This window comes from Schistocerca gregaria, chromosome 2, assembly GCF_023897955.1.
Source record: "Schistocerca gregaria isolate iqSchGreg1 chromosome 2, iqSchGreg1.2, whole genome shotgun sequence".
Classification (NCBI taxonomy): Eukaryota; Metazoa; Arthropoda; class Insecta; order Orthoptera; family Acrididae; genus Schistocerca; species Schistocerca gregaria.
In genome coordinates, this window is record NC_064921.1 from 797682583 (window position 1) to 797695228 (window position 12646).

The 12646-nt window shown below is 37.6% G+C and overlaps 1 protein-coding gene across 1 annotated transcript in view; it reads left to right on the plus strand.

Moving 5' to 3' along the window:
* LOC126335984 (dynein beta chain, ciliary-like) overlaps positions 1-12646 on the plus strand; it is a 782187-nt gene that overhangs the window by 408724 nt on the left and 360817 nt on the right. The window contains exons 26-28 of the mRNA XM_049999461.1: positions 6714-6862; positions 8453-8465; positions 11726-11742. Of these exons, the coding sequence (XP_049855418.1) occupies positions 6714-6862; positions 8453-8465; positions 11726-11742 (179 nt within the window). The remainder of the gene's footprint in view (positions 1-6713; positions 6863-8452; positions 8466-11725; positions 11743-12646) is intronic.

A 12646-nucleotide genomic window follows, 5' to 3' on the forward strand; every position in this document is an offset into this window, starting at 1 on the left:
TGAGTCGAAACAAGGCCCCCGGAGTAGACAACATTCCATTGGAACTACTGACGGCCTTGGGAGTGCAAGTCCTGACAACACTCTACCATCTGGTGGGCAAGATGTATGAGGCAGGTGAAATACCCCCAGACTTCAAGAAGAATATAATAATTCCAATCCCAAAGACAGCAGGTGCTGACAGATGTGAAAATTACCGAACTATCAGTTTAATAAGTCACAGCTGCAAAATAATAACGCGAATCCTTTACAGACAAATGGAAAAATTAGTAGAAGCCGACCTCGGGGAAGATCAGTTTGGATTCCGTAGAAATGTTGGAACACGTGAGGCAATACTGACCCTACGACTTATCTTAGAAGCTAGATTAAGGAAGGGCAAACCTACATTTCTAGCATTTGTAGACTTAGAGAAAGCTTTTGACAATGTTGACTGGAATACTCTCTTTCAAATTCTGAAGGTGGCAGGGGTAAAATACAGGAAGTGAAAGGCTATTTACAATTTGTACAGAAACCAGGTGGCAGTTATAAGAGTCAAGGGGCACGAAAGGGAAGCAGCAGTTGGGAAGGGAGTGATACAGGGTTGTAGCCTGTCCCCAATGTTATTCAATCTGTATATTCAGCAAGTAATAAAGGAAAAAAAAGAAAAGTTCGGAGTAGGTATTAAAATCCATGGAGAAGAAATAAAAACTTTGAGGTTCCCCGATGACATTGTAATTCTGTCAGAGACAGCAAAGGACTTGGAAGAGCAGTTGAATGGAATGGATAGTGTCTTGAAAGGAGGATATAAGATGAACATCAACAAAAGCAAACCGAGGATAATGGAATGTAGTTGAATTAAGTCGGGTGGTGCTGAGGGAATTAGATTAGGAAATGAGACACTTAAAGTAGTAAAGGAGTTTTGCTATTTGGGGAGCAAAATAACTGATGATGGTCGAAGTAGAGAGGATATAAAATGTAGACTGGCAATGGCAAGAAAAGCGTTTCTGAGGAAGAGAAATTTGTTAACATCGAGTATAGATTTAAGTGTCAGGAAGACATTTCGGAAAGTATTTGTATGGAGTGTAGCCACGTATGGAAGTGAAACATGGGCAATAAATAGTTTGGACAAGAAGAGAATAGAAGCTTTCGAAATGTGGTACTACAGAAGAATGCTGAAGATTAGATGGGTAGGTCACATAACTAATGAGGAAGTATTGAATAGGATTGGGGAGAAGAGAAGCTTGTGACGCAACTTGACCAGAAGAAGGGATCGGTTGGTAGGACATGTTCTGAGGCATCAAGGGATCACCATTTTAGTATTTGAGGGCAGCGTGGAGGTTAAATAATTGTAGAGGGAGACCAAGAGATGACTACACTAAGCAGATTCAGAAGGATGTAGGTTGCAGTGGGTACTGGGAGATGAAGGGGCTTGCACAGGATAGAGTAGCATGGAGAGCTGCATCAAACCAGTCTCAGGACTGAAGACCACAACAACAACAACAACATGTCTCACTTTATGTGCAAAAGTTAAATTTATTTGATGGTAAAATAAGATAATTCTTTCTTCTGACATTATATTTGTTAGCATTCCTATTACTTTCAAATGCAAGTAGAGTCTTGACAACAAATTTCAGTGTGAATACCTGTACTGTAATGTTGAACAGATGGCTACTAGATCTATTTGAACATACCTCTCTTAATTCTAATTGCTTTCTTTTGTGTCTTGAGATGAACTATTGAATCCAAAGGTCTATTGTCCCTCTCCTAATGGAGAACTATATTTTCCAGGTGTAAGTGCCAAAGTATCACATTTCTCTCAGTTTTTTCCCTTCTTCTTCTTTTTCTTCTTCTTTCTTCTTTTCTTCTTTCTTCCTTCTTTACTTCTTTTTTCTTCTTCTTCTTTTTTCTTCTAATGCTCATGTGAAGACGCCATGCAGAAACTGACAAGCTGTGCGTTTTTGTTAGGAATCTCAAATTTTCGAAAATTTTGTTTCTTGTGATACAAATAAAGAAAACTGTGATCAGTATTATAGGAAAGTTGTGGGCAATGTCATGGAGACTAGTGAATCACTCATAACTCTTCTGCAGATGACACAGAAGTTCAGGAGGAATTACTGAACAGATAAAGGTATGATGAACACTGAGATTATGTCTAAAAGGCAATTGGGTAGGTTTTAAGAAAATGGCCTTGCTGCTGTCAGAAGGAAGCACTGAACAAACAAGACATTGAAAGCACATTCAGGAAATGGAGAATGTCAAGAAAGACAACTAGCCACTTTTTTTCACTTCATTTATGCCAAGATGCACTTCGGATTTGACCTATCTTCAGTTGCCTTAAAACAGTTACATATTTATAATCAGTATGAGTTTGTTCACTGAATTTTGTTGCATCTCTGTCCAACTTGAAAATGTCATTAGTGTGTGTTTGTTTTCTATGTGTATTTAGTTAAAAAAAAAGAATAACACTGAAAGCTAGCAAATTTCGTTTCTATTCTTGTGTGTGCTGGTCAGCGATTCAAGGCTTATGCGTTTCAGTGGGTGGCCTCCATTACCCCTGAAGTTTTTTAATTAACTCCTATATTTTACCTTGTTGCATACTAAAGTCAGCAACAATTAAGCTGCATTAATTTTAAATTAAACATTAGTATGAAGATTGGGGAGAAATAGCGGTTAAAGAAATTGTTGCTTTGCACAGTGTATGTGCAGCATTTAAAATTCATTTGATACATTCTTACTATTCATAACTATATAACTGAAGATTGATGAAACTAAAAGGCATCTTGGCATAAAAAGTTAAAAGTAGCTGCTGGTTGCTGTACATGCTCAAGGAATTTAATCCATATCCAAGAATCCAAACTGTCATTGTCGTGGATTGTAACTAGTACTATGAAATACCATGCAGTTGAGGAAACTAATGTTATTATGTACTCTTGGTACAGTAGACCACAACGTACAGAGGAAATTCATATAGGTGCATATTCAACGTATATTGTTAAGCTTGTGAAACTCTAGATTGAATTTTCTAAAACATCATAATAATGAGAGGATGCATTAGTTAATATAGAGCTGTGGTAACTGCTTTGGTGGAATAAAAGACCTGGCCAGTTACTAAAGGACACTCGCATAGAGCACAATACTGAGAAACAAATTTGTCCTTGGATGAAGAAGCTTTGCAGAATGTTGAAAATTTGTGAATATCAGCCAATTGTCCAACTGAAAGTACTTGCGAATCAAACTGAGATGAACTGTTGGTTTGAGATAAAGTGTCAGAATTTTGAAGACAGTGATCCATTCTGATATTGTGTTTTATTGAGCTAAAAAGTAAGCAGCATTTACGAAGGAAGCTTTCTACAGGATAGGCAGCCAAGTTGCTTAAATCGCTAGCTGCCTGAAATGTCTTTAATGCTCTTCTACTTTTTCAAAACACTTTTCAGCTTTACAGGAATTGTAGACAGTGGGCTACTTCAATTTTTAATCTGGGCAACTAGTAATGATGTGATTACTTTAGCAGAAATTTTTCCTTTTGCTTACATTACTTATGTTGAGTGAACATGCTGCTCCTCCACACAGCTTTGCAAGCAGTCGTCACTGAAATGTAACAAGAACGCAGCTACTAACTGTGGTATCGTCACCCAATCTTTGTTACATTTTTATCTTCTCCTACTGTGCTCATTTTGCCCAGTAAGACATTTCTTGCAGTAAAAGTTCTAGATTTTATGTCTATTTCCTTTTCTTTACTCTTGGCTTTTTCAAAATATAAATAGTCCTCTATTAATTTTTTGTTGTTTATCATTTTATATATTTCTTGTTTATCATTTTATGTGTATTGCTTTTCTAAATTATTTTGAGTTTGTTACAGTTCATATGATTTTACAGATCTTGATTGATTATGTTTCATTGTTATGGTTGTTTGTTGATTATTAAGTCACACAGTTGTGCCAGTCATTTTCCATTTTCTTTTGCCTTTCTCTTTTTGCTCTTTTTGTGCTCATTGGTACATGTTTCTTCTAGGTATTAAAACACATGTAACTAAATACAATGTGAGATGTGCAGCTTATATAACATTTTGGTTCTTTTTCTATGTGATGCTTTTCTCACATGAAGAAACTGTAATGATTTGTGTTGTTTGTGTGTGATCTGAGTTCTTAGAAAACAAATTACCCTTATTCCTTAGTAGTACAATTCTGTGTTGTTTGTTCTGTTACTGTCGCAATATGTGATTCGTCCTAAATGTTTTGTCTTGGACAATGCACCATACGTAGTCACAGTGCTACAGAGCATTAGTCTAACTGAATTTATAATGCTTTGCCTATACTCTTATCAGTAGCTACGTTCTGTGGTGTAGTGTAATGATAAGAAAATTTGGTGGTTGTAAATTGAATATGTTATAAGCTAATGAAGACTTTCCAGGAAAATTAATGTATTTTAGTGGAAAGTTCATTACATTTGTACTGAATTTCTTTGTTTGTTTTTGTATAATTTAATGAACTATCAAATGTGTAAAGTTTATTTAAAATATTAAAAGAAACTAAAAACAGAATAAAAGAGCAGTAGTTACATCCTAGTCAACATTTAAGTTTCACTCACCAAAATCAGGATTTACAGTCTGATGATTCAGTTAATAAAGGGATACTCAAGCAAGACAATAAAACTAGAGATTCTGGACCTGTGTGTTTCTTTGTTAGGAACTGACCTGACCTTTTTCTTTTCTTCTTGAGAGGAGGTGTGTTTGTGTCTATTTTATTTGTGTGGAATTGGGGGGGGGGGGGGGGGGCGGTAGTGGGTGCATATGCTTCTATAATATGTGACAGTGTATTATAAGCTTTTATATACACCTTATGTAAATGGTCTTAATAACTTTTTTCGTAGTTATCATGTTACTTCATTTCTGGGTGGAAAAACTGACACATCATCATCAGCCATTTGACATCCATCACTGGATAAAGATCTCTTAAAGACGTCACGGTCCTCAGTGGTACACAATTATGTTATTTATGCATGCTTTTTTAATGTCATCCATCAACCCTGTTACATCATAATCTCAGTTTTCTCATGTCTCTCACAACCTGCCAAGGAGCTTCCTTGGTCAACTATCATCCATTCATCTGGCTACATATGTCATGCAATTCCCATTTCGTTTCCTTTACAATCATAATTATGTCTTCCTCTCATTTGTATTCCCTGTGCCATCTATTTGTTTTCCTCTGTTCCATAGTAATCATTAAAATGAATCACTCCATTGCGTACTGAATACATGTCATTCTGTAATGATATTTACATCAGAAGTACATATCTCATGGTCATAAATCATAACGTGATAGACACAGATTGTAAACTTTCTACCTCAAGCACATTGTATCCAATGTTTACGTGTCATACAGATGTTTTCTATATGCTTAAGATCATGTTTCCGCTTTAAGATATTTGAGTTCACCGTTGTAAATACTGAAAAAAGCATTGTAGGGATATGTAACTAGTATGAAGCAGCAATTGTGACTGCAATATAACTTGTTAAATTACTGTTAATGTATAAAAGCTTCACCATCAAAATATTCCTTTTCGTAATGTTGTTACAGTTCATCACGGATTTTCTATTGTTTGCTTTCTCCATCAAAATATATATTTCTTACAAGCTGAGAATAATAACTGATTTGTGATAGAGAGGAAGGTGCGGTAAGAGACAACATGCTTCTTCCTCCAAACATTTTAATGGTTTTATCTGAAATATTAATCATTCCTAATAGATCTGAGTTAATAACTGTAATTTATCTTGTCCACCTGCAAATGCCTGTCTCACTTCTACAGATTTCTAAAATCAGAATTCATTGTCATATGACTTCACTTTAGTGGTTGGGCATTGTATCTGATCAGCTTCAGATGTTTCCCTCACAATAAGTAGCTTATTTTGCTATGCTGAAATCTTTATTTATAGATATGACAGATTCATAGAATTTACTGTTTTGTAAAGTTATTTATGGAAAGAAAAATGTTGAATTCTTCTCTTACAAATAATTTCTCTAGTTTTTTGTCTCACAGTAACACTTCTTGTAGAGACTTACCATAAAACTGTATATTGGACTGAAACTTGAACCCAGAACATTTGCCAACCATGGCCAATTTCTCAGAGATTTCATCACTGCCACCCGAAGTTTGTCTTTATCAAATCTGAAAATCGTTAATGTTTCATAGAAGCAGTTTTGAAACTGTAATAATTTTATAGTTTTGAACACACTTTTCTTTCATTGTTTTTTATTATTATTCTGTAGAGGGTTAGGAACCTATTTACTTATTAAATGATGTGTTTTTCATTTTAATTTATGTCATATACCAAATTTTTCAACTGTAAAACTCATCTAAATGAGTTATTAAGTATAACAGTTTTATATCTTACTGAACATATTTCTCTGACTGCCATTGCTTTGTATTTCTCTATAGAGTGAGTGTTGCTTCCTTATAATTGGCAAGTTGAACTTCATGCCAGCTGCATTACTGCAAATAAGATGCTGCCTTGGAAGTATTATTATGTTATCTTGTATTATAGGGATTAATTGTAGTAAATTCAGTTTGTACATTAGATTGCACTAACATTTCTAATACCAAGCTCTGTATACACATAGAATAGGAAAAGAAAAGAGAATAATTATATAAAATTCATGTTTTTTTTCCCCCTGTGTGGTATTTTCTCACAGACATGCACCTACTTTCATGTTAAGGTACTGTGATAACTTTTCATATAGGTCTCGATAAGGAAATGCGATCCTGGGATGCCTATCTAGGTCTTGAGGCTACTCTGAAGAATTTGATGACCTCTCTCAGGGCTGTGACAGAATTACAGAATCCCGCAATAAGAGAGCGACACTGGGAACAGCTAATGGCAGCCACAAAGGTCAGTACAAGCTGATTTAAATCCTAATTTGTATTCTCCACTGCAAATAATAATAGTAATAATAATAATAATAATAATAATAATAATGAAGTTAGTTTATGAGAAAGAGCAAAATTTGTGACACAGTCAGGTCAAACTTTCTGAACAGCTCTCTGCTTCATATTTAGTCATTGCAGGAAACGAAGAGTGAGAAAACTGAGTAGGAGAAACAGGACGTAGACCTGGATACTGCGGGTCTCAAGTAGAAAGGGAACCCTCATTTGCAAGAGAACAAGAAGTATAAATCAGATAGTGTCCACCCTTGGGTTGCGGGATATAGGGAAAAGATTAACACATGTTGTGTCTTTGAACATCACTGTAAATATATTAACAACCTGTGGACATTAATATGCATACATTACATATAAAAGAACATTGAACAAGCATTCAGGATATCATGCTGCTTGTAACCAGTGTTTTTCTGGTTCCTAACATTTTCTGTCTTAACAATTGATCAAAAATTATTTTGTTAAATTGCAGCCAAACTGTACTTACAGTGAACTCAGGGTAGTTCTTTTACAAAGTATACAATAATATCTTCCTTCTGGTATGCTTCACATAGTTGTATGACCACTTATGTGAGTGTAGTAAGTAGAAATGGCATGGAACAGAAAATATTGATGGTAAAAACTTACATTTCTTTCATAACATACATTGTAACAACTCAGTTGAATCTCAGTGTAATAATGCATTCGATGGTCTGATATAACATATATTACAACCAAAATAATTCTATCAGAAAATGCTTTGATAATTCATGGCCATGTTTTATGTTCTTTGGTTTTGACCACAAGACTATTATGTGGTCACAAACTTTACCTTAAGGCACTCTGAAAAATCATGCATTCAGAGTAAATAAACCAAAAACTACAGAATTGTGTATGACCTGTAACTCTTAACATTGCCCAATAACATTATGATGGCAGGTCAGAAGGGACCAGTTTATAATTGAATAGGAAATGAGTCATCAATCATCTGAACATGCATTATTAGAGGAGCATATCTACAACCATACACCATAAACTTTTGTCCAGAATAACATCTCAGCACAGACAAAAGAGAAATGGTTTACTGCCATCAGAAATCACATTACTTAACTCATGTCCTTTTGATCCACTTACTGGTCACTAACCATGTTATAATGTAGTCGTGATGCACAGTTTACTTAGTGTGACTTACACATTTGGGCCCACTTCTAAATGCATGTAAAGCAGAGCTTCCGAGTTAATAATTCATTTATAAAAGCTTGGTCTTGTATCAAGTGTATCCATTCAGGCTTTCCAGTGGCTTCCTTAGGCTGAATTCTTATTGGTCTGATGTTCACTTGTAATTCCCACAAATGCCAATAAACACCAATGCAGTTCTTTACTACATATCTCATTATTATATGTCTCATGAATCATGCCTGTACTAGTTTCCTTCATGCCTAAAACCAGTGATTCCCCCCCTAACATTTCGCAGTACTTGTCTCGTCATTCCATTACAGGGTCTTGTTAACATTACTGCTGACTTGAAAGATAATACCACAGAGACTCTGAAGATAGGGCATAGTCACTAGCCTTAAGTTATCAGAAATTTAATAGCTGTATTCCAGATTACAGGCACTACATACTGGAGGTAATTGTGTTATGCACCCAAAAGCACATCAGACCTGTTGCAGTGCTTGTATTACAGCGATGAAAGCACTGTACATGTACACATACATCTACACTGTATAAACCACCGTGAAATGCATAGCAGATGGTACTTCCCATTGTTCCAGTTCTTAGAGCTTCTTTTTTCGACCAAAATAGCGATTGCTGTGTTGCCAGTTCACGTGTTCCAGACAACATCGCACTGTCCATGTAGATACTTGCCATGCTGAAAACAAACCCATTTCCTGACTCAAGATGTGTGATGTGGCTGTATGATCCTGTACACCAAAGTGAACAATATATCTATCCTGGGTGATGTTTAGAGGGAGAGTAGATTACTAAGGCCCTAGGCTAAGAGAAGAAAGTGATGTTTTGTGATAGCGTCGGATGTGAAACATGGTAAAGTAGTAAGCACTGTGCCTGCTTGTATTCAGAAATTAAAAACAAGGAAGGGTGAGAATGAAAATGGTTTATAAGAGGAGGAGCATTATTTTAATTGAATAAATTGTGGGTTATTGGTGATCCATTGTAAATTAACTAAAAGAAAAGGTTTTGGCCTATAAGGCAATTTTCAAGCATATTACTGAATCTCACACATTAATACGCTGAGGTAAACACGATTTGTTGATCCTTGGCGTTATGTAAAATTACTTCGGCGACTATTTTTTGACAAATTACTTTTGAAATTACACAATACAGCAATTACACGAACATGAGAAAACATGTATGGGAATAAACTTGTGTATCAGCCTAGAACTTCTTATTTACTGATGGATTGAGACCCCAAAGTTTTGCTTCTATCTCAGGGTTGTGATATCAGCTTAAAAAGAGGTGAATCATTGAATTGTGTTTGCTTGTTTCATCATAGGTATGGGGATATACAAATCTGTTTTCTCTTTGTTTTAAATTTCTAGAATTTGTAAATGGCTGAGTTTAGCCCCTTTTCCTCTGTGTAAGACTTGTACATATATTATTTCTTTGTGGTTTAATAATAATGGATGTACAAATCTGTTTCAGGTTATTATAAGATGAGTGTGGTGTGTATCTTCATATAAATTTATTTTTTATGTATTAATGCTTTCTTTTGTTTAAATTTTGGAGACTTGTAACATTTTTTTTTTCTTTTTCATGCTGCTAGTGCTCAGAGCGTCTTCCAGCAAAATATTCGGTAAGTTATAAGTGGTGATACTTATGCATTAGACATGATTTCTAGGATAACTCTATTTAAGAACAGAAATATTTTATGCATTAAGCAAAAACTCTACAGGGATGAGATTTCTAGGTGAAAATTATTTACCTAACTGAGTTTTACTGTGGCAAGAACATTGTTTTTATCATGGTTGCAACTGTAACTGTTGTAATTGCTGTACCAGTAGAACCTGTAAATGATTATTCTGATTTCTGTTAGAACTCAAAGCAAGATATCTTTATAACCAAGTTATTCCCGAACATTTACAAATATATATATATATATATATATATATATATATATATATATATATATATATATATATATATATATAACAGAAAGAAACTTCCACATGGGAAAAATATATTAAAAACAAAGATTCCAAGACTTACCAAGCGGGAAAGCGCCGGCAGACAGGCACATGAACAAAACACACAAACACACACACAGAATTACGAGCTTTCGCAACTGGGAGTTGCTTCGTCAGGAAATAGGGAAGGAGAGGGAAAAATGAAAGGATGTGGGTTTTAAGGGAGAGGGTAAGGAGTCATTCCAATCCCGGGAGTGGAAAGACTTCCCTTAGGGGAAAAAAAGGACAGGTGTACACTTGCACACACACACACACATATCCACCCGCACATACACAGACACAATATGTCTGCTTGTGTCTGTGTATGTGCGGGTGGATATGTGTGTGTGTGTGTGCAAGTGTACACCTGTCCTTTTTTTCCCCTAAGGGAAGAGCTTTCCGCTCCCGGGATTGGAATGACTCCTTACCCTCTCCCTTAAAACCCACATCCTTTCATTTTTCCCTCTCCTTCCCTCTTTCCTGACGAAGCAACTGCCAGTTGCGAAATATATATATATATATATATATTAAAAACAAAGATTCCAAGACTTACCAAGCGGGAAAGCACCGGCAGACAGGCACATGAACAAAACACACAAACACACACACAGAATTACGAGCTTTCGCAACTGGCAGTTGCTTCGTCAGGAAAGAGGGAAGGAGAGGGAAAAATGAAAGGATGTGGGTTTTAAGGGAGAGGGTAAGGAGTCATTCCAATCCCGGGAGCGGAAAGACTTCCCTTAGGGGAAAAAAAGGACAGGTGTACACTCGCGCACACACACACACACACACACACACACACACACACACACACACACACACACACATATCCATCCGCACATACATGTGCGGATGGATATGTGAACACTCGCGCGCACACACACATCCATCCGCACATACACAGACACAAGCAGACATGAAATGTGAGGATGACATTTGGCATTACCCCCAAAGGCCTCACACTTAAAGTTCCCATCTCTGGCTGCAATCCTTCTTTCCATTGGTCCTTATACCAGTTCCAAACAGCACAATCCATAGCGCTCACCCGCCTAATCCTTCACCTATACATCGACTCGGCCAATGAACACACCCATCAACTCCTATCCCAAATCAAAGACCTCAATCTTTCCTCTCCCACATCCACACCGGCTGTTCATAGCATCCTCGTACAGGCCAACCGCAAATTAGAATAGCATGCCACCCTCCACCTCAAAAAACTATCCAATCTCCTGGTTTCCCACCTCCGGAAAGGCAACTCACTCACCCTCCACAACCTTTCCAACAAACCTCAACCTCCTCTCATTGCACACAGACCCAGTCTCTCCCATCTACTCAATCTCCCACTTCCAGCTCCACTCCCCCCAACACCTCAGAATTCTAGTCAACACAATCTGGAACCACAACACCCCAATTCAGTAGTTAACCTTTCCTCCAAACCTCTCTCCCAATCCGAAACCTCTGTCCTATCCAAAGGCCTCACCTTCAGCCCCACTCCCAGGTTCAACCAAACTGCCCTTGTCAAAGATTTACTGTCCTACACACGTAGTCTCTGCTGGAAATATCACATTGCCACGAAGAAAAATAATCCTGATCCCACTCCTAATGATCCAACTCCCCAAGACACTATCCAAATTGAACCCTGCCTGGAACAGTGCCGTCCTCCATCACAGTGGGACCCACCTCCTCTTCCTCAAAATCACCCTCTCCAAACCTTCCAGGAATTTCTCACTTCCAACCTTGCCTGACAAGGGTTCCACGACCATGGTACTTGATCGTCGGGAGTATGTGGCTGAGGGACTGCGTCAGCTTTCAGACAACTCTACATACAAAGTTTGCCAAGGTAATCCCATTCCTGATGTCCAGGCAGAGCTTCAAGGAATCCTCAGAACCTTAGGCTCCCTACAAAACCTTTCACCTGACTCCATCAAACTCCTGACCCCACCGACACCTCGCACTCGTACCTTCTACGTACTTCCTAAAATTCACAAACCCAAACATCCTGGCCGCCCCATTGTAGCTGGTTACCTAGCCCCCACAGAACGTATCACTGCCTACGTAGATCAACACCTTCAACCCATTACATGCAGTCTCCCATCCTTCATCAAAGACACCAACCACTTTCTCGAACGCCTGGAATCCGTACCCAGTCTGTTACCCCCGGAAACCATCCTTGTAACCATTGATGCCACTTCCCTATACACAAGTATCCCACCCGTCCAGGGCCTTGCTGCAATGGAGCACTTCCTTTCACGCCGATCACCTACCACCCTACCTAAAACCTCTTTCCTCGTCACTTTAGCCAGCTTCATCCTGACCCACAATTTCTTCACTTTTGAAGGCCAGACATACCAACAATTAAAGGGAACAGCCATGGGCACGAGGATGGCCCCCTCGTATGGCAACCTATTTATGGGTCACTTAGAGGAAGCCTTCTTGGTTACCCAAGCCTGCCAACCCAAAGTTTGGTACAGATTTATTGATGACGTCTTCATGATCTGGACTCACAGTGAAGAACAACTCCAGAATTTCCTCTCCAACGTCAACTCCTTTGGTTCCATCAGATTCCATGCCAC